The sequence below is a fragment of the Caretta caretta genome, chromosome 1 (genome assembly GCF_965140235.1).
Source record: "Caretta caretta isolate rCarCar2 chromosome 1, rCarCar1.hap1, whole genome shotgun sequence".
Classification (NCBI taxonomy): Eukaryota; Metazoa; Chordata; order Testudines; family Cheloniidae; genus Caretta; species Caretta caretta.
The window spans coordinates 33,316,281-33,343,047 of record NC_134206.1 but is presented as its reverse complement, the minus strand read 5'-3'; the positions used below and the strand labels follow the sequence as shown (position 1 = coordinate 33,343,047).

The 26,767-nt window shown below is 40.4% G+C and overlaps 1 protein-coding gene across 4 annotated transcripts in view; it reads right to left on the bottom strand.

Moving 5' to 3' along the window:
* Nucleotides 1–26,767, bottom strand: part of CEP126 (centrosomal protein 126) — a 52,153-nt gene that overhangs the window by 14,436 nt on the left and 10,950 nt on the right. For all 4 annotated transcript variants that reach the window (XR_007355710.2, XM_048843488.2, XM_048843498.2 and 1 more), the window contains exons 4-6: nucleotides 23,987–24,098; nucleotides 19,938–20,136; nucleotides 259–2,449 (exon numbers count right to left, since the gene is read on the bottom strand). Coding sequence is in view for 3 of the 4 variants with exons in the window: in XM_048843488.2 (XP_048699445.2) it covers nucleotides 259–2,449; nucleotides 19,938–20,136; nucleotides 23,987–24,098 (2,502 nt within the window). In the remaining variant the exon portion in view is untranslated. The remainder of the gene's footprint in view (nucleotides 1–258; nucleotides 2,450–19,937; nucleotides 20,137–23,986; nucleotides 24,099–26,767) is intronic.

The window sequence follows — 26,767 nt, the reverse complement described above, 5'->3', positions numbered from 1 at the left end:
CTTCCTCCTCCCACATGTATTTGTTTCATCCACCTGTCTTTGGGGTAAGGATTTTCTTTTTATTTAATGCTTGTAATGTACCCAAGAAAATGGGGCCACCATCTCTGACTGGGGCCTCTAGGAGATAACAGATAATGACCAAAGTAGAAACTCTTCAAACTGTTGTGTGAAAGGTGAAAACAGCATTTGTAACTGAATGCAAGAGCCTGTTATCATTTTAAAACTCCCTATTTTGAAAAAAACAAGAATGGTTCTTACCAGCAGCATAATCCTTTTGAGCTAGGGCACTATTCACACCCTGCCACAAAAGATTTATTTCTTCATCAGTTGGTGTACGATCAAGGCGTAGTCCATTTTCTGCACATACAGGTTTCCTTTTGGTACCAGTTATCAAGCTGTCTTGCTGGGCAATTGTCTGAATATTATTTACAGTGTAATTTGTCTTTTCCAAAGGCTCACTTGGAGATACATTGTAGGAAGGTGGGGTTGCCAATGTCACGGTGACCAAGTCAGGACTACAAGTAATACTCTTATTATTTTCTATAGTGGTTCTATTTAAAACCTGATCTGCTGGCAAAAGATGTCTTGCATTTACATAGTTACCATTTGTAGTGTTGGATTGAAGTTTGGAAGAATTTACTGGTTGACACATAGCGTCTGCAACATTTTGATCAGTCTTGTTGCCTGGTACAGGTTTAGGTGGTGGATGAGGTACAATGATTTTACCCTGAGCTTTTATAACCTTATGAACTTCACTAGCAGACTGTGGTCGGATTATAGTGCCCTTTCTATTCTTAGATGTAAAACCTGACTGGGTTTTGGCAGATCTTGGTCTTCTGATTATCTTTGTCTTACCTTTATGCAGATTACCTTTCTGAATTTTAGAGTCACCACTATATGCAGGGGGTTTACTTTCATCACCCTTTGATGCCATCCAAGCTTGTTTAGCAAAGTGGTAACCTGTAGATACAAAAGAACGCAGAGGCATACGGTCTCTTTCTGAGCCTCTAGCAGCAACAATTTTTGTGGATATCGAGGGATAATCCTGGTGATTTTCTGTGCAGATAGAATTTGTGGTGCAAGCGGGAATACTTCTTAAATTACTGTTAATAGCATTCAGTTTACTTTGAACATAAGATGGCTGCAACTGTGCCTGAGATACTCCTGTGGTATTCTTTTCTGAACACTCTTCATCATCTTCTACTACTACTATTTTGTCAATTTCATCAAACCATCTGAGTTTCTTATTAGACTTTTGATTTTCTGCATCTTTCTCTTTTATTTTTGCCAATTCTAAACTGTCTCTGATAGAAGATGCAGTTTGATTCCCAAAGCAGATCCTTCGGTTCATAACCACTGCTTTGAAACAATAATTTTCATATTTAGATTCTTTCTTTAAAATGCTTTTGGGCAAGTTCACTCCCTTTCGCTCATGCATGTTATTTCTCAGGTATCTGTGATGTTCAGACAAGTCACAATTAAACTTTGCATTAGACAAAGGTGACATGGCTTCAGCCACATTTCCCTTTTCTTCTTTTTTGTCCTCTTCTTGATCAGCGTTGCACAAAATGGAAGCATTAGATGTGTCTTGAAATAAAGATGATCCCTGATTAATACCATTAAAATTTTTAATGTTTTCATCTTTTGTTTCTGACAAATTGTTTAGATCATCAGTACATGGCACTGTGTTTGTATTTTTGCCCTTTTGTAAAGGATTAGCTGAGATGGTACTGTTGTGAACACCAGTTGAATTCCATTGTTTTGGAGGTAAGATTACAGGTGTTGCCATAGGTTGATTTGAGGTTTGTACTGATGAGGTGGTTCTTCTCTGTTGGGTCAGTTCAGAACTCTGCTCCTGTACAGAATCTGGAACTCGTTCTCTTGGAGTAGGATCAGAGGTGGCCCAGGGTTTGCTGGATTTGAACACAAGGCTATCAGTGGCTAATGAACTCTCTCTACTAACCATTCCAGAAGATGGAACTTTCAACATATTGTTTTTTTCCTCTTTCCTATTTTGCATAAAAGTATACGGACTGTTTACAAAGGTTATTTGATTATCGGAAGTACATATCTGTGTTCTTTTTTCTGTTCCACTAGAAACAAATGATTTCTGTTTTGGATTGTGTATATTTTCAGCAGGAATTAGAACATTTTGTTTAGCTAAAGTGTCATGAAAAGGAGTGTTTGCCTGGCTATTTTGGGTATTTAAATTTATCAGCCAATTATTTACATGTTGATTTTTAGAAAAAGTTAGTTCAGGTGTATCAAGGAAGCTCTTATTCGTAGACTGTGATTTTTGTGAATCGTAGAGTATAGAGTCGTCCCACTGTGTAGTCAAAGATGTTTCACTAGGTGTTGTATAATTTTCATTTTGTTCTCCTGCCTCAAGGCTGTCCAGGCTTGACGGGCTGTCATAATTTGTTATTTGGTTGACTTCTTGGTGAAAATTCTGAAACACAGAAGTAAAACAGGACTGCTTACATTCATAATATGCTACTGTATTGATTAGTACTGTTTTGTTCTTTTATATTAATTAAAGCTTAGGTTAAAATCAGATAAATACTACTACACTTTCAGTAGAGTAACGGAAGTTATTTTCACTCTTATGTTCACAGCATCATCAATTGATACCATTTATTATATTTATTACAAAAGAAAAGAATTAACTTTTGAGATCACATTCTAAGGAAACAGATGTATAATTCAAGGATTTTATTTCTGTGTTCTTATATCTGTTCTTCAAGAGCAGAATTAAAAAATACATTGGTGTAGTCATGGATCTATTGCCACTGCCTAATCCTCAAAACTTCCCTGGGTGCTAAGACACAAGGAGCATCCTGGAGATCTGGGCTTTATGGCATTCAAGGGACAACACAATTTAGGTTTCCTAAATCCTGTTGCCATCCATGCAGTGAAATCACAATAGTTTTGCTGTGGTCAGGGACATCTACATCGGTGGGGTTGTGGGGCTTTAAAATTTTTAGTCTCTTGCACTGAACTGCTCTCATTTTGTTGACCCACAAATTACATTACTTTCCAGCAAGATGGTTACTATCAGGACTAAGCAGTGAAATGACAACAATTAGGCATTTTTATTTTTAAAGATATTTTATAGTCAATAAATGGTGAGAATTGCAGCTCCCATGTGAACTTTCAAACTGGTCCACTTAATAAAACAGATGCATGTTATTTTAAATATTCAAGCCCTGATTCTCCACCATGTCCATGCACTATGCTGCCCCTGACAACTTTCACCTGGTACAGGGTTCCCCTACATGAAGGGAATGCTATACTTGCTATCTTCATTTAGTGGGCAGGAGAATCCAATAATCATTTTTTTCACAGTTTGCAATGAAATTCATCTTAAAAGTTTATTGCTAATACCAAATATCTGACGGTAAAACCCTCATCACTTCTAATCCTCTGTAATTTTACAATCTTTGCAGAGGTAGATAATTGGGTTGTGAATCAGGAACCATAACAGAAAAAAGCATAGCTTCTAACTTTTAGTATACTGTACTATATTTATGAGGAAATTGTTACTTAAGCTACCTTTCCATCCCCTTTACACTTCCGGAACAGCACAAAGAAGATGGAGTGAGGCCATGGCTATAACTCAGACTGGAATTTGTGCATAATATTGGAATAAATATCCTTATCCTTATGCAAAGTGTCATGAGATCTTTTCTCAATTCTAGCGGTTACAATTCAACCACCTATGATCTTATACAAAGTTCATCACAAGAGTATCTTAACACAACACATTTTAAAAGAAATACATAGCATCTCGATTTCTTTCTTTTTATCTCTCAGGAGGAAGGAAATTACATCACATCCAAAAGCATACAGTAGTGCAGTGCCGTTCACCTCCCCAAAACACCTTAGTGAGATACTAACACAGTAATTATCTCAGAGGAAGGAGTGGCACCTACTGAATCATCAAAGTCATCTCTTTCAATACTAAGGTGTTCGGTGGATGTCTTTCATTCCAGTACTGCCCCAGCCTGGACATACATAATTTATGATATCTAATGGTATCATTACACAAGGCAGTATGTCTGAAACTGTCCACAAACAATGAAAGAAAAATGGCATTTCAATTATTTTCCTATTTTCTCTCCACTTCTTTTTGTTATAGTTTTAATGCCCTGCCTCAACACTGTAGACTAGACAACTGATTTCAGAATCTAACATGAATTAAATTTAGGGTTGCCAACTTCCTAATTGCAGAAAACCGAACACTCTTCCTCCCCGTCCTCCTGCTCCTTCCCTGAGGCCCCGCCCCCCACTCACTCCATCCCTCCTTTCTCTGTCGCTTGCTCTCCCCCACCCTCACTCACTCACTTATTTTCACTGGGCTGGGACAGGGGGTTGAGGTGTGGGAGGGGGTGAGGGTTCCAGGTTGGGGTGCGGGCTCTGAGGTGGGGCCAGGCATGAGAGGTTTGGGGTGTAGAAGAGGGCTCCAGGTTGGGGGGTGGGACTGAGTGGTTCAGAGTGTGAAAGAGGGCTCTGGGCTGAGGCAGGAGATTGGGGTGTGGGAGAGAGTACGGGCTCTGGGCTGGAGGTGCAGGCTCCAGGGTGGGGCCAGAAATGAGGGGCTCAGTGTGTGGGAGGGGGTGCAGGCTCCAGGAGAGAGTTTGGGTTTGATCGGGGGATTGCGGTGTGGAAGGGGGTGAGGGGTGCAGACTCTGGGTGGCTCTTACCTCAGGTGGCTACCGAGAAGCAGCAATATGTCCCTCCAGCTCCTGGGGGAGGGGCAACCAGGGGGTTCTGTGCGCTGTCCCCGCCCACAGGCGCCGTCCCCACAGCTCCCACTGACTGCAGTTCCCAACCAATGGGACCTGCGGAGCCAGCGCTTGGGGTGGGGGCAGCACGCGGAGCCCCCATAGCCGTCCCTCTACCTAGAAGCCAGAGGGATATGCTGGTCACTTCTGGGAGCGGGGCGGGGAGCCTGCCAGCTCTGCTGCTCCAGCAGCACAGCCAACCGAACATTTAACGGCTTGGTCAGAGGTGCTGACCAGAGCCACCAGGGTCCATTTTCGACCGGGTGTTTCAGTCGAAAACTGGATACCTGGCAACCCTAATTACATTCTGGTGAAAAGAATAGTAGGAGATACATTAAGAATAATAGTGCAAGCACTATTTTTTTTTTTTGGCTTGTAACTTTAAAGGGAAACATTTGCAAATTGGAAGAAACAGGACTAACTATGGTAAGAAATTATATCTCCTTTAACAGTTATGTTAAAAGAGCTGAATTTCTGAAGGCTTATTAAAGAAACCATACACAAAAAAATCTGTTAATAAATAAGTACATCTTTCCCCAGCGGAATGCTATTTATTTTAATATTGTTATTGTTAAACTACAATATTGCATATTTTAAAGTTGTTCAATGATTTTCAATCGCAAAATAAAAATTTTGAGAGCCCTTTTGAAACAAAAGTATCTTGAAAGACTTTTTATGGTTGAATTAAATCTTATCTTGCACTAAATGTTCAGATGCAGGCTTATATTATAGTTATTATCTGAGATAAAGAAACCAAATACAAGAACAAAGAACCAAGTGTAGGCAAAGATCCCTTTAGGGAACATTTTCAAACTAAGACTATGCAAGCTGGTGTCTTTCTAGTAAAACAGAATATATGGTTACTTATTAACCTTTCCTTTTAGCCAAATTATATTTTAACCTCTATTTGAGCTTTGCAGCTGAAGAAAGAAGGGAAAAAAATTCCTTTCTAAATTTTCTACATAAGACCACACTTTGGGATTAGCTGTAGTGTTTCCAGCTAGTAAAAATGTACAAGAAATCAAGGACCTCATTCTTATTCTTATTTATACCCAGTCTTCACCTAAAGATAAGTAAAGGTGTATTTCTAAACTTATTTAGTTAAACGGAGGCAGAACTTTGAGTGGACTCTACTATATCAGAAAAGGATTACTTGTGGCACCTTAGAGACTAGCAAATTTATTTGAGCATAAGCTTTCGTGAGCTACAGCTCACTTCATTGGATGCATGCAGTGGAAAATACAGTGGGGAGATTTATATACATAGAGAACATGAACCAATGGGTGTTACCATACACACTGTAATGAGAGTGATCACTTAAGGTGAGCTATTATCAGCGGGGGGAGGGGGGGCACAGACTTTTTGTAGTGATAATCAAGGTGGGCCATTTCCAGCAGTTGACAAGAACGTCTGAGGAACAGTGAGGGATGAAGGGGGGAATAAACAAGGGGAAATAGTTTTACTTTTACTTTGTCATTACACAAAGTAAAACTATTTCCCCTTGTTTATTTCCCCCCTCCATCCCCCACTGTTCCTCAGAGGTTCTTGTCAACTGCTGGAAATGGCCCACCTTGATTATCACTACAAAAAGTCCGTGCCCCCCCCCGCTGATAATAGCTCACCTTAAGTGATCACTCTCATTACAGTGTGTATGGTAACACCCATTGGTTCATGTTCTCTATGTATATAAATCTCCCCACTGTATTTTCCACTGAATGCATCCAATGAAGTGAGCTATAGCTCACGAAAGCTTATGCTCAAATAAATTTGTTAGTCTCTAAGGTGCCACAAGTAATCCTTTTCTATTTGCGAATACAGACTAACACGGCTGCTACTCTGAAACCTGTTACTATATCAGAGTAAACTTGGCTTATATCAGTTTAGTTGCATTTGAATTATCCAGAATCTTCATAGTTCTGCCTAATCCTATTCATCTCATCATCCCAGACACATACTATGCACATCAAGTCAGGATTTTATCATTGCTTTGGATCTCTCTCTCTGATTTTAAAGTTCACTGATTTCTCCTTCACCCGTTGCTACTTTTGATACTGCTCTGTTGCCTCAGTGGACACACCTAATGCACAGTAATTTAGTACTTAGTGGTTTCCTTCAGTCTTCTAGGTTTGTTAAATAGTTTTTAGTTTGGAATTATCTGAGTCACTTCCCTAATTTGCTGTTGCTGTGGTTAAGTTATCTGCAGGATGTAATAAGCCTTTTTTGTACCATCATGTTTTTTTTCTGCCCAAAAATAACTTAATGCATCTTTTCTTTCTTCTATACAAGTAGGCTTGGGAGAATTGGATTTAAAAAAAAATAATTTTGATGGATAGTATTAATTGTTTGAAGCATTTTCCTTGAGTTAAATTTTCACAGCTGCAGAAAAATATGGGGGGGGGGGAATTAGACAATAATTATTTAATGACAGTAGACAGTGAGACTCAAAAAGTTAAAGCTTTATAACCATTGAAACACTAGTTGTCAATATCATGTCAAAATATACAAAATAAATATTGGTAAATCAAACTCAAGTTCTCAAGCAGCATTTTTCTTACTTTGCCTATCTGCAAAATTCAATTATCATTGGTAGAAATATTTTTTGTAAGTTTGTGTATGTCTGATGAAATCAAAGTTTACCAGTATTAACCAATAAAAATCTAATCCTTCCAAGCCTACGTATAAGCAACTTAGAAGTACAAAAATAGAATGTGCAAATATAAAAAAAAGAGAGACTGACTTAATATTTATTTTGATATTTGGAAAAGACATCTCGCACTGGGGAAAAGTTTGATTTCAACTACAGCAATTTTCCTGTGAATAATTTCTACTAAGGTGAAACCAAATATTCAATCCCCATCATGTATGTTCTGGGACTGAGAATTTCATTAACAGTACTCAAATCCTAAATTCTTTTCTGTCTAGTTTGGAATTGAAAGAATCCAGTGTCTTTCCAGTCACTTTGTCTCATTTTTGTACTACTGATTATATAAGTAGGATGGCAACAAATACTAAAGGTTGGGTTTTAAAAAGCACCTATGTGAGGTAGGTGCATAACTCTCATTGAATGTTAATGGGACTTAAGTGCTTTTGAAAATTTTACCCCAAACCTAGATGTTTTTCCAGCAGTAACAAACACTGATATCCTGATGCTTCTGAATTGATCAGAGACTTGAAAGGTTTTGCTCAGACCCAGCAATTCATCTTCTACATCTCAGTTATCAGTATGCTTTCTATATTCGCTTTGCTAATACCCTTTGTGGAATATATTTAATCATGGCAGCGTGTGATGTGTATGGAATTCAGTGCAAGTCTCAGAGGCAATGCCCCACTATAATTTAAATCTCACTTCAAAGGCTACTGCCAGTAGTTTTAGACACTGTTACTATTGAACTCCATTGGTGTCCCCAGGGGTCATTCTGTGGCTCATGTTATTTGCTATTTACATATAACCATTTTCACAGTTATGTGAACTATTGATGTCTGAGGAGGTAAGGTAGTCTGTTTGTTCTCCCTGTGGGATAAGACCTCCTATTGGAAATGGCTGTGAATTTCCAGAAGCACAATATATTATCCAACATTTTAATATTTATCCATTTATGTTTAAATTTAGCTTCGTAACTTAAATATGCACTTCAGATGGAACCCTACTTGAGGAACCCTTAGGGAAAAGTCCTACAGAACGAGATGAAATAAATACAAGTCTTACAGAAATGTTTCTAAAATCCTATAACCCTGTAAAATCTGGTAGAGAATATCTTTCATAAAGGTTTTTGGAATTACACGTAGCACATATAGTAACACCTACGGTTAAGGCTGCATAAAACTTTATATTTTAAGACCAGAGGGGAGGCAGAGGGGCAGGAGTTGTGGAGTGGATAGGCTAAAAGCAGATGCGGGGGGCAACGTAACTGAGTAAAAGCTTGGGATAGGAGCACGAGTTGGACCGAGCCAGGACATGGGTAGAAAGAGGGGAAAGGATAGCAGCAGGAGACAGGACAGGATCTGTGGATGGGTGGGAGGAGAGCACGACAAAGAGACATTTTTTTGTTCTACAAATGAAAGCACCCAACTCATATTTTAGTATCAGTAGTCTTACCTTTCTAATGCGATGGATGTGCCCTCTTTCCCCTGCCATGGCAGCCCCCAAGCTGGGGCTGGGAAGGAGAGGGGGTCTTCCCCACTGGGGCTGAGAAGGAGTGGGGGTCTCTCCCTCTCTCTCTTGCCGCAGGAGCCCCCAAGCTGGGGCTGGGAAGGTGGGCCATCTCTCCCCGGCAGCCGCAGCCCTGGAGCTGGGGAAAGTCGCCTCTTTCTCTGGCCCACTCAGCCCTGCATGTCCCAAATTCCCCCCACCCCCTCTTCTCATCCAATTGCCCCCTCCCATCTACCTCTTATTTCCCCCAAGGCCACCACCTCACCTTACATGTGTGTCTTCTCCAGGGTCCAGGCACCTAATTAGTGGGGTTTGAGAACCTCTGATATGGATGATAATGACATTGTACTTCTACTAGTTTCTCTATTAGCTCAAGTGGTGGAAGGTTATGCTGTGGATCTAAAGAAGCCAACCTTGCTAATGAGCCATAGTCACAATATGGGTCCACATGAAGACATTTATTTATTTCAATTATGGAAAAATTTTAGGAAATCACATTAAATAAATGTTAATGTTGCAAAGTCAAGCACTCAAAAGTTAGGAAAAGCCAGAATTAAGGTTCCTTTGGAACCGTGATTTGGCTCTCTTGTGCGTATGCATTACTATACAGCAGAGGTTCTCAAACTGTGGTCTGCAAACCAGTAGTGGTCTGCGAGCTGCATTCACGTAGAAGAGAAAGAGGCGACTTTCCCCAGCTCCAGGGCTGCGACTGCCAGGGAGAGATGGCCCTCCTTCCCAGCCTCAGCTCTGTGGCCGCTGTGGCAGGGGAGATACCCTCCTCCTTCCCAGCCCCAGCTCGGGGACTGCCGTGGCAGGGGAGAGAAGGAGAGACACCCCCCCCACACTCCTTCTCAGCCCAAGCTTGGGGAAGGTAAAGACTACTCATATTAAAATATGAGTTGTGTGCTTTTATTTGTAGAACAAAAAAACATTATTACGTTTTTTTTAATATAGGACTTTTATCCAAAGTGCTTTGCAATAGTTAGCTAATGGTACAAACAACATCTGGAAAGATCATTAAGTGGTCTGCCGAGACCCTCAACAATTTTCAAGTTGTCCATGAAAAAAAAAAGTTTGAGAACCACTGCTATACAATTTAAAAACAGAATCACATATTACTTTTTCAACAGAATCCCTGCCTCATTCAGTGCACAGGAGGAACTGTGGAGGGAATGAATCAGGTGTGTATAGAGAATGAGGTTATTGTCTGTAGGACCCCAGCATCATTAGTTGCAAAAGTTGGAAGATGTGTGGTAAATAAGATAGGGAACAAAAAGTCTTACAGGTAAGGTGTTTGAATGCTGCCCTGGACAATTAGATTCCATCCTTACCTTTGCCAGAATTATTATGTCACATGAAGCAAAAATTTCTGAGATGGCTACTGTGTGTTCCTCATTTTCTGGGCACCCAACGTGAGAAACCTGGTGTCTGATTTGCAGAAATGTGGAGTACACACAACTGCAACTGAGATTCAATGGAAGCTCTACCCTGAACATTAGAAGTGCTGTAAAAACAATAAATACTCAGAAAAATCACATCCTAGACTTCTCAAATTGGGCAAAAATAGTTAACACTTTTGACAATTCTGATTTTAATCTTTGGGCCTCAGTTCCTAATGTGTAATATTGATTACACCTCACAGGAGTGTAATGAAGAAAAAATAATTAATGTATGTAAAGGACTAAGATACTATGATGAGAACACCATAGTAAAGTCCACAAGCAAATTAATAATTCTGTATTCAGTGCATGGTTTGGATGATGTGCTTTAAATAATGCATAAAGCCACAAACTGAATGATGAGGATGAAAATACATATTGAATAGATGAGTATTCCATCCATCGTGTGCACTGAATGAGGGAGGGCTTCTGTGGAAAAAAGTTTGCAATCATGTAACTGAAGACTATATCATAATGCATATGCACAAAGGAACCAAACAGATGGGCAACCTTAATTCTGATGTTTCCTAACTTTTAACTATCCTTCTGAATGCATCTCTTTATAAAATTACTCTCTCCCAACACAACCACTTCACCAAGCAAGCACAACTATTAGTGCTGGGGAAATAATAATCTGGTAAATGGGAGTGTGCAGAAAAGCAAAAGGGACGGGGTGGTGGTGCACAGTTAAAGTTGTGTTCATGGTAGTTGTAATGGTAAGGTGTGTACTTGTGGGTGGAAGAGTAGACGGTTATGTACTGTTGTCTTAACTTCTCATTTCCTTGCTTTTGTGGTTTGTGCCAGGCATGTTGTATGTGTAGCAACCCTAACTTCTTCACAACAAAGTGCTTTTAGATATTAATTAATTGGTGAAGCAGATTCCTTTCATTTGTGGTTTGCTATGTTGTGGCCCTTACCCGCATAAGTATCTGCTAAAGTGGACCCCTGTATCTATGTAAGGTGCCCTTGAAACCACAAACCCAGATTGCCAGATCTTGAGTGAAGGTGTAGTTCCATTCTATAGATCAAGAAAACACATGTGCTTGGAAGCAATTGTAATTTCACTTACATAAGAATACTCTGAGAAATACACTGGCAGCTATATTTTAATTTAATTGGGCAGCTATATTTACTTTGATTAATAAGAGTTATAGCTAATATAAAGTTTACTTTAGTGTCATTTGGAATAGAAAAATAATCTGGATTATGTTGCTATATTGCAGGACTGAATGAGAGCCAACAAAAACTTGACGTCATTGACTTTGCTAAGAGGAAAGTTAATGTGGAGGTCACCTGATTCTGTCATATGACCAACACATTCAATTTTAGCTATTAGTTTTAACCTATAAAAATGGCCATTTATGTAAATGTAACTCTCCACCAAATTAAACTTGATTTCTATCCAAATTCCATGTACTCCTTAACAGTCCTTTTAAGAACCTGTTTTCCCTAATTAGCCCAAGAAACTATACAACTTCTTAGAAAGACAAGGTAGGTGAGAAAATATCTTTTAATAGTTATATTAATAAATTAAATTAAAATTAATGTAATATTTAGTCCAATACAAGTTATTACCTCACCCACTGTGTCTCTCTACTATCTTGGGACCAACAAGGCTACATCAATACTGCAAACATACAACTTTTTGACACTCTGACAAACAGTATAGAATGGAATGCTCTTTTTTTTCTCTTTTTTTAATCTCAGTCACGTCTAGATGTCTGAACAAGGCAGCATGATAGAACATGCACTGAAGATGCAAGTGATGATGCAGGTCAACTCCATCCACAATAATGCAAAGGTACTGCAAAAATGAATTCCATTTTCCCAATGAGTTCCATTAATTACCTTTAACATTTTAGTTTTAAAGAAGTATAGTTCAATTCTGCAAATACACAGGAGAAACTTTGCTAATGCAGTCAATGGTCACATGAGTCAACTCAAAGAGATGCAAGCAAGGTTACCCACATGCATAAGTGTCTGCAGGATTGGTCTTCTCAAGGTTGTATTTATTAACTCATCATGAAATAAAAACAAAACACATTTTTTCATTATTCCCCATATGTTTAATACAATGAAATTTATATATGTGTAGAACAGATCAGGTACTATTTTTTCTACAGGTTTCTGCCTTCTTCAGTAAATGGGGATTTAATTACTCAGTTTTTCTTTCTATTCCCCTCATTCAATGTGTGGACCACGCCTTTATGCACACCATCCAAACCTGAGTTGAATGCAAAATTACTGATTTCCTAAAGGGTGTTTTTATGATGCTCTCACAATTATATCTACTTCACAAACATTAATAAATTTATCTTCATAACACCTCTGAGTGGCATGGTATTATCTTAATTTTATAGCTCGCAACCCTGAGACACAGAGTGTTAAAGACCAAAAGTGTCCACTAATTTTGGGTGCCCAAATTGAGACACCTTGGGCCTGGTTTTTCAGAATACTTAGCATTTTTATAGCACTTTGTGTGTTCCAACACAGAGCCAATGGAGTTCAGTTGCAGCTGTGAGTGTTCTGAGCACCAGAAAATCTCAGGTGGAGCACCAGAAAAAATGAGGAAAACACAATTAGCGGCCAATTGTAAACATTCCGGTTTAAGAAACTTACCCATTGAAGTCTGTGGCAGAGACAAAGAAAGGATCCAATTAATCAGAGTGACATAAATTTCCTGAACTATGGGGCCACTCCTATTTTTCCTGCAATCCTCTGCCTAATCCACTACACACCATCCAATTTCTGCAACGAATGAGGCAGGGTCCTGCAGACCATTCACTACGTACACATTTGATTGATTTCCAAGCCCCAGACATCCTGTGCACTGAATGAGGCAGGGATCACATGGAAAAAATAGTTTGTATTCATGTAATTGAAGTCTTTTTCATACATAATGCATATGCACAATCCTTAATTCTGGTATTTTCTAATTTTTGAGTGCTTCAATTGCCACCTACCATTCTTTTAACATAATAGATTACATTAAAATAAAATTTCTATATTTTGGTTAGTTTTTATTTTATCTGCGTCATTAGGGAATGCACCATTACATACACAGCAGAGACCTCTTCCATTTGAAGTAGTAGGCTATCATCCTCTCTGTGGACCACACTTTGCCACTGGGTTTCACAGCTATTTGCCACCAGCAGAGTAATGTAGACACTCAGGACTCTTGGGTTCAATTCATGGTCTCTAAGTGAGTGTGCTCTATTTGTTTTTAGATCCCTTTGCCCAGGCTGTCTTTCCTCCTCTGCTCCTGTACACCCCCAATCTCCTTTCCAACCTCCTATAATTCCAGTTCTGTCCCCTTTCCCTTCTGCTGTCCCTTATGCTTTATTTTCCCTGCTCCCAATCTCCCTGTTCCCCTCACCTCCTGCATTACTCAATCCTCTGCAGTCCAGTCACTGTTTCTTCCTCCTCTTGCACACTGCCTGGATTGGGCCCCAGCAGCATGAGCACTGAAAGCACAGGAGAGAAGTTACTCTCAGTTACTGTGCTCAGCATTAAAGCGTCCTCTGGCTGCCAAAAAGAGCAGTTGCAGGGAAAAGCCTGCTCAGCCTCTGCACTGGGGCATGCTCATTACAGATGGAATAATTGGCGAATTCAACTGCCAAACTAAAGATTTCTGTGGAAAGGAACATTTATGAGTTTCTACCCAATTTTAACACGTCTCCTCAAAGCAAGTGCGAACTGACAATTTTTAGAGGCTTATAACATGGACAAATTTTATATGGACTGCAAAAGATACATCCCTGATACCTGGGCAACCTCCTTTCCAAGTTTCAAGTCCCTGCTACAAAGCATGGCGGTGCTTGTTTATCTTAACTAAATGGCTGTAAGAATTTTTTAATGTGGGCAAAACAATGTATTTTCCCCCAATCTCATTCTTAGAAATGGCTGAACTGTTATAATAGAAACTTTCCAAAAAGTTCAGCCAGGTCTGGAACACTTCAGCACAAACAGTTAATAATCTTGGGTAATGGTGGATGGACCACTGCAAAATGCAGATTTATTTCTGGAACAATATTCATCTTTAGGGATAAAAACAGGAAACAAACACTGAATATTAGGGCTATAAGGAACTTTATTGCCCTGTAAGAAAGAAAGAAAATTTTAGGAATCTGAACTTGATCTTCTTTGAGAAGAAAACAGATTTTTTAGACAAAGGAAATGCAGTGGATCTAATTTACCTCAATTTCAGTAAGGCATTTGATACAGTTCCAAATGGGGAATTATTAGCTAAATTGGAAAAGATGGCGATCAATATGAAAATTGAAAGGTGGATAAGGAACTGGTTAAAGGGGAGACTACAATGGGTCACACTGAAAGGTGAACTGTCAGGCTGGAAGGAGGTTACTAGTGGAGTTCCTCAGGGATCGGTTTTGGGACCAATCTTATTTGATCTTTTTATTACTGACCTTGGCACAAAAAGTGTGAATATGCTAATAAAGTTTGCGGATGACACAAAGCTGTGACGTACTGCCAATACAGAGAAGGACCGGGATATCATACAGGAAGATCTGGATGACCTTGTAAACTGGAGTATTAGTAACAGGATGAAATTTAATAGTGAAAAATCATGCATTTAGGGATTAATAACAAGAATTTTTGTTATAAACTGGGGACACATCACTTGGAAGTAACAGAGGAGGAGAAGGACCTCGGAGTATTGGTTGATCACAGGATGACTATGAGCTGCCAGTATGATATGGCCATGAAAAAAGCTAACGCGGTCTTGGCATGCATCAGGCAAGGTATTTCTAGTAGAGATAAGGAGGTGTTAGTACTTAGGAACAAAGCCACCATTCTCATGCACTTTGTAAAAATGCGGAGGCTGTGGATAGACCAAATGGCAGGACTGCAAACTGACAGTGGGATTCGCTGACCATAAATCTAAGGAATCTCCTGTGGCTTTGAGGTATTGCCACATGGAAATATGCATCCTTTAAGCTGAGGGCAGCATACCAGTCTCCAGGATTCAGGGAGGAGATAACAGAAACCAGACTGACCATGTGAAACTTTATTTTCTTTATGTATTTGTTCAGCTTGCAGGTCTAGCATGGGTCTGAGACCTTCTTTAGCTTTTGAAATTAGGAGTAACCCCTTTCCTCTGCATAAAGGAAGAACTTCCTCTATGGCTCCCAATAGGAGGAGAGATTAAATGGAGAAGAGGCAAACAGAGGGAGTTTGTCTGGGACTTTTGGATCTGGTTTTGATCAGCAGGGATGAATTAGTTGAGAATGTGAAGGTGGTCGGGAACTTGGGAGGAAGTAATCATGATCTGATATAATTGAAGATCCTAAGGAAAGGAGGACATAAGAACAGCAAAACAAGTACACTGGTCTTCGGAAAGGCAGATTTCAACCAACTCAGAGAAACAGTAGGCAAGGTCCCATGGAAAGGCCAATTAGGAAGAAAAGGAGTCAAAGGAAACTAGGAGTTCCTAAAAGATGTAATACTAGAGGCTCAACATTTAGCTATTCCAATGCAGAAGAAACATAGTAAGAGCCACAGGAGGCCAATGTGGCTGCACAAGGAGCTTTTTAGCTATCTCAAACCAAAAGGGAAAACAAACAGGAAATGGAAGAAAGGGCATGTCACCAAGGAAGTGTACAAGGGAATAGAGTGTAGGGACAAAATCAGGAAAGCCAAGGCAAAGAATGAGTTACAGCTGGCAAGGAAATTTAGAGAAGGGGTTCTTCAAATACGTAAGACAAAAAAGAAAGATCAGGGATGGAGTGGGTCCACTGGTCAATGCAGGTGAGCTGATAACGGAAGATGATGGCTTGGCGGCAGCAGCACACTGAGAAGGTTCTGGGAGTTGTGGTGGATCACAACCTCAACATGAGTCAGCAATTTGATACTGTTGCAAAAAAAAGCAAATGCAATTTTAGGTTGCATTAACAGGAATAGTATGGAAGTCACAGGAGGCGATAGTACTGCTCTACTGAGTGCTGGTTGGGCCTCAGCTGGAGTACTGCTTCAGCAATGTATAGAAAGGATGTTGAGAAACTGGAAAGGATCCAGAGGCAAGCAACAAAGATGATCAAAGGGATGTAATGCAAACCATATGAGCAAAAGCTGAAGGAACTAGATATGTTTAGTTTGGAAAAGAGGAGATTAAGGGGAGACATGATTGTGGTCTTCAAATACTTGAAAGGCTGCCACAAAAAAGAGGGAGAAAAGTTGTTCTTTCTTGCCACCCAGGGCAGAACAAGAGGCAATGGGTTCAAAGTAGGGCTGTCAATTAATCGCACAATGTGAACTCACCCAATTAACTCAAAAAATTAATCGCGATTAATCAGTTTTACTCGCACTGTTAAACAATAGAATACCAACTGAAATTTATTATATATTTTGGATGTTTTTCTACGTTTTCATATACCGTATATACTCGTTCATTAGTCTGTTCGTTTATAAACAGACCCCCCTAAGATGAATAGGTAAAAAATTGTAAAAACTGTACGACCCTTTCATAAGCCGACCCTATATTTCAGGGGTTGGCAAACTTTGGCTCCTGGCCCGCCAGGGTAAGCAGCTGGCGGGTCAGGACGTTTTGTTTACCTGGAGCGTCTGCAGGCATGGAGCCCCTCAGCTCCCTGTAGCTGCTGGGTTGCCGTTCGCAGCTCCCATTGGCTGGGAACGGTGAACCGCAGCCACAGGGAGCTGAGGGGCTCCATCCCTGCAGATGGTCCATGTAAACAAAACGACAATGTATTTTATATTCAATTCAATGATTTCATAGAGTTTAAAATCATCAAATTTTGGTGTAGACCCATTTATAAACCAACCCCCTCTCTTTGATGCGTCGTTTTTTTACCAAAAATATTTGGCTTATGCATGAGTATATACGGTATATTGTATTCTGTGTTCTAACTGAAATCAAAGTGTATATTATTTTTTATTACAAATATTTGCACTGTAAAAATGATAAGAAATAGTATTTTTCAATTCACCTCATACAAGTACGGTAGTGCAATCTCTTTGTAGTGAAAGTGCAATTTACAAATGTAGTTTTTTGTTTGTTACATAACTGCACTCAAAGACAAAACAATGTAAAACTTTAGAGCCTACAAGTCCACTCAGTCGTACTTCTTGTTCAGCCGATTGCTAAGTCAAACAAGTTTGTTTACATTTACAGGAGATAATGCTGCAGTCTTCTTATTTACAATGTCACCAGAAAGTGAGAACGGCCGTTTGCATGGCACTTTTGTAGCCGGTATTGCAAGGTATTTATGTGCCAGATATGCTAAACATTCATATGCCCCTGCATGCTTTGGCCACCATTCCAGAGGAGATGCTTCCATGATGATCATGCTTGTTAAAAAAAAAAAAAAAAAAAAGTGTTTTTATTAAATTTGTGACTGAACTTCTTGGGAGAGAATTGTATATCTCCTGCTCTGTTTTACCCGCATTCTGCCATATATTTTATGTTATAGCAGTCTCGGATGATGACCCAGCACATGTTCATTTGAAGAACACTTTCACTGCAGATTTCGCAAAACGGAAGAAGGTACCAATGTGAGATTTCTAAAGATAGCTGCAGTACTTGACCCAAGGTTTAAGAATCTGAAGTACCTTCCAAAATCTGAGAGGGATGAGGTGTGGAGCATGCTTTCAGAAGTCTTAAAAGAGCAGCACTCCGATGCGGAAACTACAGAACCCTAACCACCAAAAAAGAAAATCAAACTTCTGCTGGTGGCATCTGACTCAAATAATGAAAATGAACATGCGTTGGTCCGCACTGCTTTGCATTGTTATTGAGAAGAACCCATCATCAGCATGGACGAATGGAATGATGGTTGAAGCATGAAGGGACATATGAATCTTTAGCACATCTGGCATGTAAATATCTTGCGACATCGACTACAACAGTGGCATGCGAATGCCTGTTCTCAATTCCAGGTCCTGACTGAAAAAGGAGTTTGGGAGAGGTCGCAAGGTTATTTCAGAGGGGTTGTGGTATTGCCACCCTTACTTCTGTGCTGCCTTCAGAACTGGGCAGCCAGACAGCGGCAGCTGCTTACTGAAGGCCCAGCTCTGCAGGCAACAGTGCAGCAGTAAGGGTGGCAATACTATACCATGCGATCCTTACTTCTGCACTGCAGCTTGCGGCTGCTGTGCCTTCAGAGCTGGGCTCCTGGCCAGCAGCTGCCGCTCTCCAGCTGCCCAGCTCTGAAGGCAGCCGCACTGCCATCAGCAGCGTAGAAGTAAGGCTAGCAGTACCGCAACACCCCCTACAATAACCTTGCAACCCCCCCCCCATGCCTTTTTCAGTCAGGACCCCTACAATTGTAACACCATGAAATTTCAGATTTAAATAGCTGAAATCATGAAATTTATTATTTTTAAATTCCTATGACCGTGAAATTGACCAAAATGGACCGTGAATTTGGTAGGGCCCTACTCATCAGGAGATGAGCACGAACCCAAGGCTGGCTGAGGTGGTGCTTCCCCCAATTCCTTCAAAGAGTATATCAGTACTGAGTGAGATATCTCTTGAAATTGAGAAATTGGCACCAAGAGACTCAGAAGATCGCATGCCATGGCATATGCCTCAGGTGTTGACGGCACTGATACATTCTCTTGCACTGATGAATAAGATGGTGCTTCCTTACAGATTGGTCTCAACAGCACCACCTGAAGTGTTGTCTGCACCAGGGAGTGTCTGCTTCCAACCTTGTTTGTTGGACATTGGTACCAAAGACCTCAATCTCCTGGATGACAGTTCCCTTGATGCAGTATACTGGCTTTTTCTTCAGGACTGAAGAAGGAGATTGACACTGAGATTCCGCCATGTCAGGAGGAGTACTCCTAACCAAAGCAGAAGTGTTCTATGGTCTCCCCAAGCAGGAAGGTTCCAAGGGTGGGGGCAGGACTGCCTCCATAAGAAAGTGCTTTATAGTTTGACCTCCCTGTATTTTTAGTTCTGGACTTAAACTCCCTGTAGATTTGGCACCTTCCCCTGATGTCAGCTTCTACAAGACACTTCAGGCACCTGAAGTGCAGGTTACTGAACTGCAACAGCTTCTTGCATCCATCACAAGGTTTGAAGAACAGGGACTGAGGCATGCCCTGGCATCAGGCAACAGTACCCAGAACCAGCGAGAACTGAAGAGTACACTGAATACAATGGTAAAATAGGAAACCTACTAGGTAAAATACTACACTAAGACTATTAACAAGTACCAAATATATTCAAAGGGAAAGAGTAGGAAAGAGGGAAACTCTCACAGTAGCAAAGTAGTACACTGCCACAGCCATCATGAGCAGTAAGAATGAACTGGAGGGTGAGGGGCATGGGCGGATCTCTCCTTTATATCATTGTGCAGCAGCACGAAGGAGCAGACAGTGCACGTGCTTTCCTGACTGGTACCATGAAGGGAAAATCTGATACTATTAGTATACTGGGCGGGCACACACCTAAAGTTGAGTGGACATGTGCAATCACTTGAAACAGAATCAGATTGTCAGAATGATAATTGCCTATCTGACTTTTCATTTTTAGTAAGACACTTAAGAAACATTATTTAGTGAATAACTTCCAAAGAATCCTACCGCCAAGCTGCTGAGATGCTGTTCTTCAAGGAGTCGCTGCATTTCTTCCAGATTTTGCTGGAACAGAAGTTGGTCACTATCCAAGTTTGTTCCACTGTTTTCTTGGATCATTTTATCATAGCCACCATTTGTGGAGATCTGCTTCCGATGTAAGAAGCCATTTTTAGATGCTGATGAATCAGAGGGAGAATCTGTAGTTCTTGGTGTGAAAAAATAAAAATTAAGCCAAAAATAACTAAACTATGTATTTCTTGATCTAACTATATACTTTACAATACATATCTTTTAAAATAAGAAATATACTGAAGTGCATGGCAAGAATATAATATCTCCCAAATAAAGGCAACATAATATATACATAATTCCTCGTGGGGCTGATAGCACCACCGATTATTAAGGCTGCGCAGTTGCTTATAGCTTTGCCAAACTTTAACCATTTGGGCTGGAATTTTTCATGGTTAATGACTGCCTCAGGATGAATTTTTTTGGAAAGCTTCTGCCAAAATGGTTCAGCCATTTCCAAGAATGAGTCTAGGGTTTCTTTTTGCCCACGTTAAAAAATACTGGTGATATTTTCTTTGAGAAGCTCTAGTGTCCTTATGCCTTGGAAGAGGGATTTGAATTTGACATAGGGTGGAGGAGAGCTTTGTGTCAGGGATGTGGCTTTGCCATCCCACAAAAATTCACCCAAATTTGGCCAAGTTATCATAAGCCTTTGAAAAACTGGAGTTCACAAATGCTTAGCAGAGACTTGCGAGAGCTTTGCAACTAAACTCCCCAAAGATAATGTGTACATTGTACATGCGCCAGCCCATGGTTAAGCAAGATTTTCCCTGCAATTGCAGCTCTGGGCTGCAGCAGGCTGGGTCCCAGCACTGAAAAAGACAACAGGAAGCCTGTTTCTCCTGTGCTCCCAATGACCCCCTGCTGGGCCCCAAACAGCTGGGAGGAGGAAGCTGCCTCATTTGAATGCAGAGAAGACAAAAACCAGACTAGGGATGGGAGTGGGGGAGTACATTAGGATAAAGAGCCAGGGAGGGACAGCTGGGATTGGAAGCTAGTGGGGGAAGAGGAAAAATGGGACTGGGAGTTGGGATGGAGGAAGACTGAGACTGGTTTGGCAAGGAGACTGGGAGAAGACACTATGACTGGAAGCCACGGAAGGAAACAGGTGGGAGATACCTGGGAGCCAGTGAATCGGGTGGAGTGGAAGACTGACGTCAAATGAGGAATTGACTGGCAGGGGTGGGGAGGAATGGGACTGAGAATCGGTGGTGCAGGGGGAAGGAGCAGGTAGTAGAGACAGCTTGGAGGAGGAGTCATGGTGCATGAGAACTGGGATTGGCTGGGCAAAGACTGAGACACGAACACAATGGTGGGCAGGGACACACTGAGACTAGGTGAGGGAGGAAAACTGGAGCCAGGGAGGAAAATTGGAAGTCACTGAGGACAGGAAATGTGGGCAGGGGTGACTGAAAGGGAGAGAGAGAGATTGGATGAGGAGCCGGGAGGGTACTTGGTCTGGTTGGGCAGGACATTGAGAACAAGAAGCTGTGGGGGAGGGACAGGGAATGACTGGGCAATGAGACTGGGATGAGAAGCCTATGGAGTGGAGAAACGACAGAACTGGGACAGGGGCAGGTAAAAGCGGGAGGGGAAGAGGGGATCAAGCTTGGGGGGATTGGGCAGAAGAGTCTGTGCTGCCCACTAAAGCACACACTCCTCTGCAGCCTGGAATAGAACCAAAGGTTCCTGACCCTCAACTTTCCTCTGCTGTCAGAAAATCATAGACAAATCATAGAAGGTTATGGCTGGAAGACACCTCAGGAGGTCATCTAGTCCAACCCCTACTCAAAGCAGGACCAATCCCAATGAAATCATCCCAGCCAGGGCTTTGTCAAGCTGGGCCATAAAAACCTCTAAAAATGGAGATTCCACCACCTCCCTAGGTAACCCATTCCAGTGCTTCACCACCCTCCTAGTGAAACCCATGAAGTGTTCCATTCCCCACTAGTGCTGGTCCACAGAAAGGATGACAGCCTACTACTTTTATCAGTTAGCCACTTAATTCAAGTAGGAAAAGTCTATGCAGTGGATATAAAGATTCCAGCCTTTCTGATGATCCATGTAGGTGTCAATATGGCATCACACTATAGAGATTCTATTTTTTCAGATTGCTTTTTTAAAAAAGAACCTAGAAAATCACACAGAATAACTATATTCAAAGAACATTAAGATTGCAAAATCAAGCACTCAAATTAGGAAATGCCAGATTAAAGTTGACTGTGCAACCTTAATTCAGCCCCCTTGTGTTGTACATATTGGGATACAGTCTTTAATTAAAAAGAAAAGGAGTACTTGTGGCACCTTAGAAACTAACAAATTTATTTGAGCATAAGCTTTCATGAGCTACAGCTCACTTCATCGGATGCTTGTCTTTAATTACATGATCACATGCTATTTTTATAGAAGTTGGAAAGTATATAGCGGATGAGGCAGAAGATTTCAGAAAGAGAAAGGATGGTCTCACAATTAAAGCAGTTGAATGCTTTCCTGGAGAACTGACTCTGCCACAGAGTTCCTGTGTGATGCTGGGCAAGTCACTTAAACAAAACATTTCACGTGGGGTCAATAATTCTGTGTTTCTCATTTTCTGGGTGCCCATCTTGATACACTGGGAATCTGATTTGCAGAAATGCTGTGCACTCTCAGCTGCAACTGAAGTCAATGGGAGCTGTTCTTTGACCACAGTAAGTACTGTACAATGCTAAGTACTCTGAAAAATCAGGTCCTAAGTGCCTCAAATACAAAACTAATAGATAGTCTCGACCTTAATCTTTGTACCTCAGTTCTCCATACATGAAATGGGAATAACACCTACTCATATCATATCTTCTTGTGCTTCAGCAATCCTGGGTAGAGCTGGGTGAATTTTTTTCAACTAATAGTTTATTCACTGAAAAATGCAATTTTGGATGACCCAGTATTATTCACTAATATGTGCTGAGTTCGCTGAATAGCTTTGACCAAACTGAAATTGCAATGTTTCAGAATGGTCAAAATAAAATATTTTGTTTCAACCCAACTTGAAATTGTTATAACGAATGACCACAAAATGTTACTGGGAATGACAATGAATAGGCATTGGGACAGAAAAAAATAGAGAGAAAGACTCTATACCCTGATGGTTAGGGCACTCGTTTAGTATCTGGGAAACCCAAGGTCAAGTCTGTGCTCCAATGACTTTTTAATTATTTATATCAAGTGGAAGAGTTTCAACAGGAAAAATTACAAAAGACCAATGCCACATATATCCCATAGCCCAGGGGCTAAGACACTGTCTTGCAACATGGGAGATCAAAGTTCAAATTCCTTCTTCACACCAGGTAGGGGGAAACCAGGGGAATTAAACCTGGGTCTCCCACATCTCTGGTGAGTTTCCTAACCACTGGGCTAATGCTCATAATGAGGGTTCCACCTCCTTCTCCTCCTCATTCCTGCTGTTTGTAAAGCTATTCCTCCTTTGCTTTTGTTAAAATGCCCAAAATTGAAACAAAAAATTTCAAGTTAGGCTGGAACAAAATGTTTCATTTTGATGAGACTTGAAATTTTTTCAACATTTCAATTCAACCCAAAATGAAACCTTTTTAAAAAAATTTTTTGGAACTGCCCAGAAACAAAGAAAATTCCTTATTCATCCCGTTCTAATCCTTGGATGGGAGAATGGCCTTTGGCAGCCACTGCAACTGGTTCAGGCTAGAACAGTCCCGAGGCTGCTCTAACTGATGCTGGGCATTGAACTAGCCCACAGGATTAGGGGAGTGTAAACGTTTGCCTCCTTTCCTCTGCTTTTGTGCCATGTAGACATCAAACAATTTAAGGATATGACACAACATTTTCATTTTAATAGTACTCATAGCAGCATTTTTTGCTACTTGATAGTTTGCCAAAATTTCCAAAAGAGTAGTGTTAATTATTTGCTGTATAATACAATGCATTAACTAAATAATTTAGTTTTTAAACACAATAGAATAAATAGAAATGTTTACCTGCAGGTACTTTTGTGCCTATTAGATGATGATAAATATAACCTTGATGTTAAAACTGATCCTTGAATTTGTTCAAGTGCCTCTTCTAATCGAGGAGCTGGTTTTCTCTGGACTATATGAGTTAAAGGGAAAGACACATCATCAGGAAACATTCTATAAAACTTTATCATAAAACATTTTGGCCAAAATTTTCAAATTTGGATACCTAAAGTCAGACTAACAATAAACAGAAATGGTTTGATCATCACGGGGAGCTGGGGTTGCTCAGTACTGCTGAAGACAAAATCCAGGCCAGTTCTATTTAGATGCCTAAATATGGATTATTCAGGAGCCTGATCTGAATTTGACAATTTTGGCATTTGTCTTTAGTCTACATTGCTGAAAGAAATATGCAATATACCACTCTTTTTGTTGTTGTTGTTTTAGCCAAACCATATTATACAACCTGATAAATGACTGAATAATTCTGTTCAGTATTTTCCCAGGATGAATTATGGTCTACTTTCCACATCACAGGTAGTAGTAAAGGAGGGGAAAGATGGTCCACAGAACTGTTACATCTCCTTTTGTGCAGGTGGGCAGAACTGGGGACTTTCTCCACCTCCTTAACACATTAGGTGGTGTAGCTATTGACCACTGGCGCCATTTATTCCTGCCTTGAAGCAGCAGGGAAAACACAAGAGTGTTTGCAAAAACAACTATGAGTCCTTGTGGCACCGTAGAGACTAACAAATTTATTTGGGCATAAGCTTTTGTGGGCTAAAACCCACTTCATCAGATGCATGGAGTGAAAAATACAGAAAGCAGTATAAATATTACAGCACGTGAAAAGATGGGAGTTGCCTTACCAAATGGGGGGGGGGGGTCAGTGCTAATGAGGCTAATTCAATTAAGGTGGAAGTGGCCTATTCTCAACAGTTGACAAAAAGGGGTGAATATCAAAGAAGAAAAAATACTTTTGTCATGTTAATAAGGCCAATGCAATCAAGGTGGACGTTGCCATTTCCAACAGTTGACAAGAAGGTGTGAGTATCCGCAGAGGGGAAAATTACTTTTTGTAGTGACCCATTCACGCCCAGTCTTTATTCAGGCCTTTTTGATGGTGTCCAGTTTGCAGCCTGACTCTCACTCTGGGCTCATGGCAAAGCCATGATTAAGTCCTAAAGTAGTACCATCCTTTTTTTTTTTTTTTTTTTTACTTTGATATTTGATCTTAAAGTCAGAGACATTAACTCACAGTTGATGCTGCTGCATTTGTGACAACAAATCTGACAAAACCCTGTTATTATTTAAGTGACATACCACTTTTGAGGCTATGGCTATACTACACAATTTTTTTGTTCAATACAGACCCAGTCTTAGGCTGGGTTAGGGTGCCCCCAATCCACTACTGCTTTGAGCTGGCTGGCTTGATAATACCATAGAATATTTGGAACAGCTAGTCCACCCTGTTTAAGGAATCTGTACAAAGTATCTACTCTCACTCTTGGCTTTTTCTTATTCCATATAAATTCTAACAGCATCCTCAGTATTCCTGCTACAGTTTTATCTAGGATAAACACAGAAAGATTTTAAAATAAGGATATCCTTGTCTGAATATTCATTTTGACTGTGGCTATTCTTCCCAATCAAGAAACTGCATACTTTTTTCATTTGCTGAAGTAGTGGTTTGTCATTTAACTCACAGAGTTCTTCTAGGTTGTTTGAGATTTGAATTGCCAGATATCTTATAGAATTTGTACCCAAATGTTTTCTGGAGGAGTGACTTTTCAGAGTCTGGCAAACTGAAAGCTAACATTTGAGATCTGGCGTAGTTTACTTTAAATCCAAAGTCCTGGATTTCTTTATACACTCATTTTAGAGAAATACTCGGTTTAGATAAAAACAATATAATACCATGTACATCTAATGCTATTTTCTAATGTGTTTCTGAATGTTTTAATCCCATGATAGATCCATTGTTCCTTATTCTCTGTGCAAAAGTCTCGATAACCAGCGCACAAAAAGTAAAGGAGACAATGAACATCCCTGCCTAGTTCCTCTGTGTAATTCAAAAAGGGGAGATTTAACTCCATTAACTTCCACAGCTGTTTTGGGCCAGTGTAAAGACAACTTATCCCTTTAAGGAACTGGGGGCCAAAGTTATGGCTAAGTTCCCTCTAAACTGTGCAGCTGTGCAGAAGGATATCAAGGGCTGCGCAGGTGCGCAGCGAGGAGAGGCGCCTCTCCCCCGCCACACATCACCTCCATATTGGTGCACATAACAAAATTCATTCCGCACATGGATGTAAAAAATTAGAGGGAACATTGCTTATGGGACAGGACTTGAAAAAGAAAGTTCCACTCTACTTTATCAAAGGCTTTCTCTGCATCTAGTAATAACAAGAGAAATGGATCTTTTTTGGTCTTGTACTATGGATGATTCCAAGTACTCTCCAAATATTGTCTGACATTTGCCTATCCTTAATCCAGTTTGAGCTGGATTTATAAACTGAGTTGATTACAGTTTATGCTTTGTTATACTTTGTTTTATATGTAACTGTATCTGTTTCTATCATTATCCCTTTTCACTATCTCCTAAATCTTAGCCTTTAGACAAGAAACATGTTTGTTTTCACTATAAATATATCTCAGTGCTGTGAGGTTACATTGGGGCTGATCCTCAGTTAAATCAAACAGGCTGGTGTGTGCACTGTTCCTTTAGAAGATAATTTATCTAGTAATTTCTGTGAGTATCCAGTGGTTAAGGGAACACTGGACACTGCAAGGGAACACTTTCAG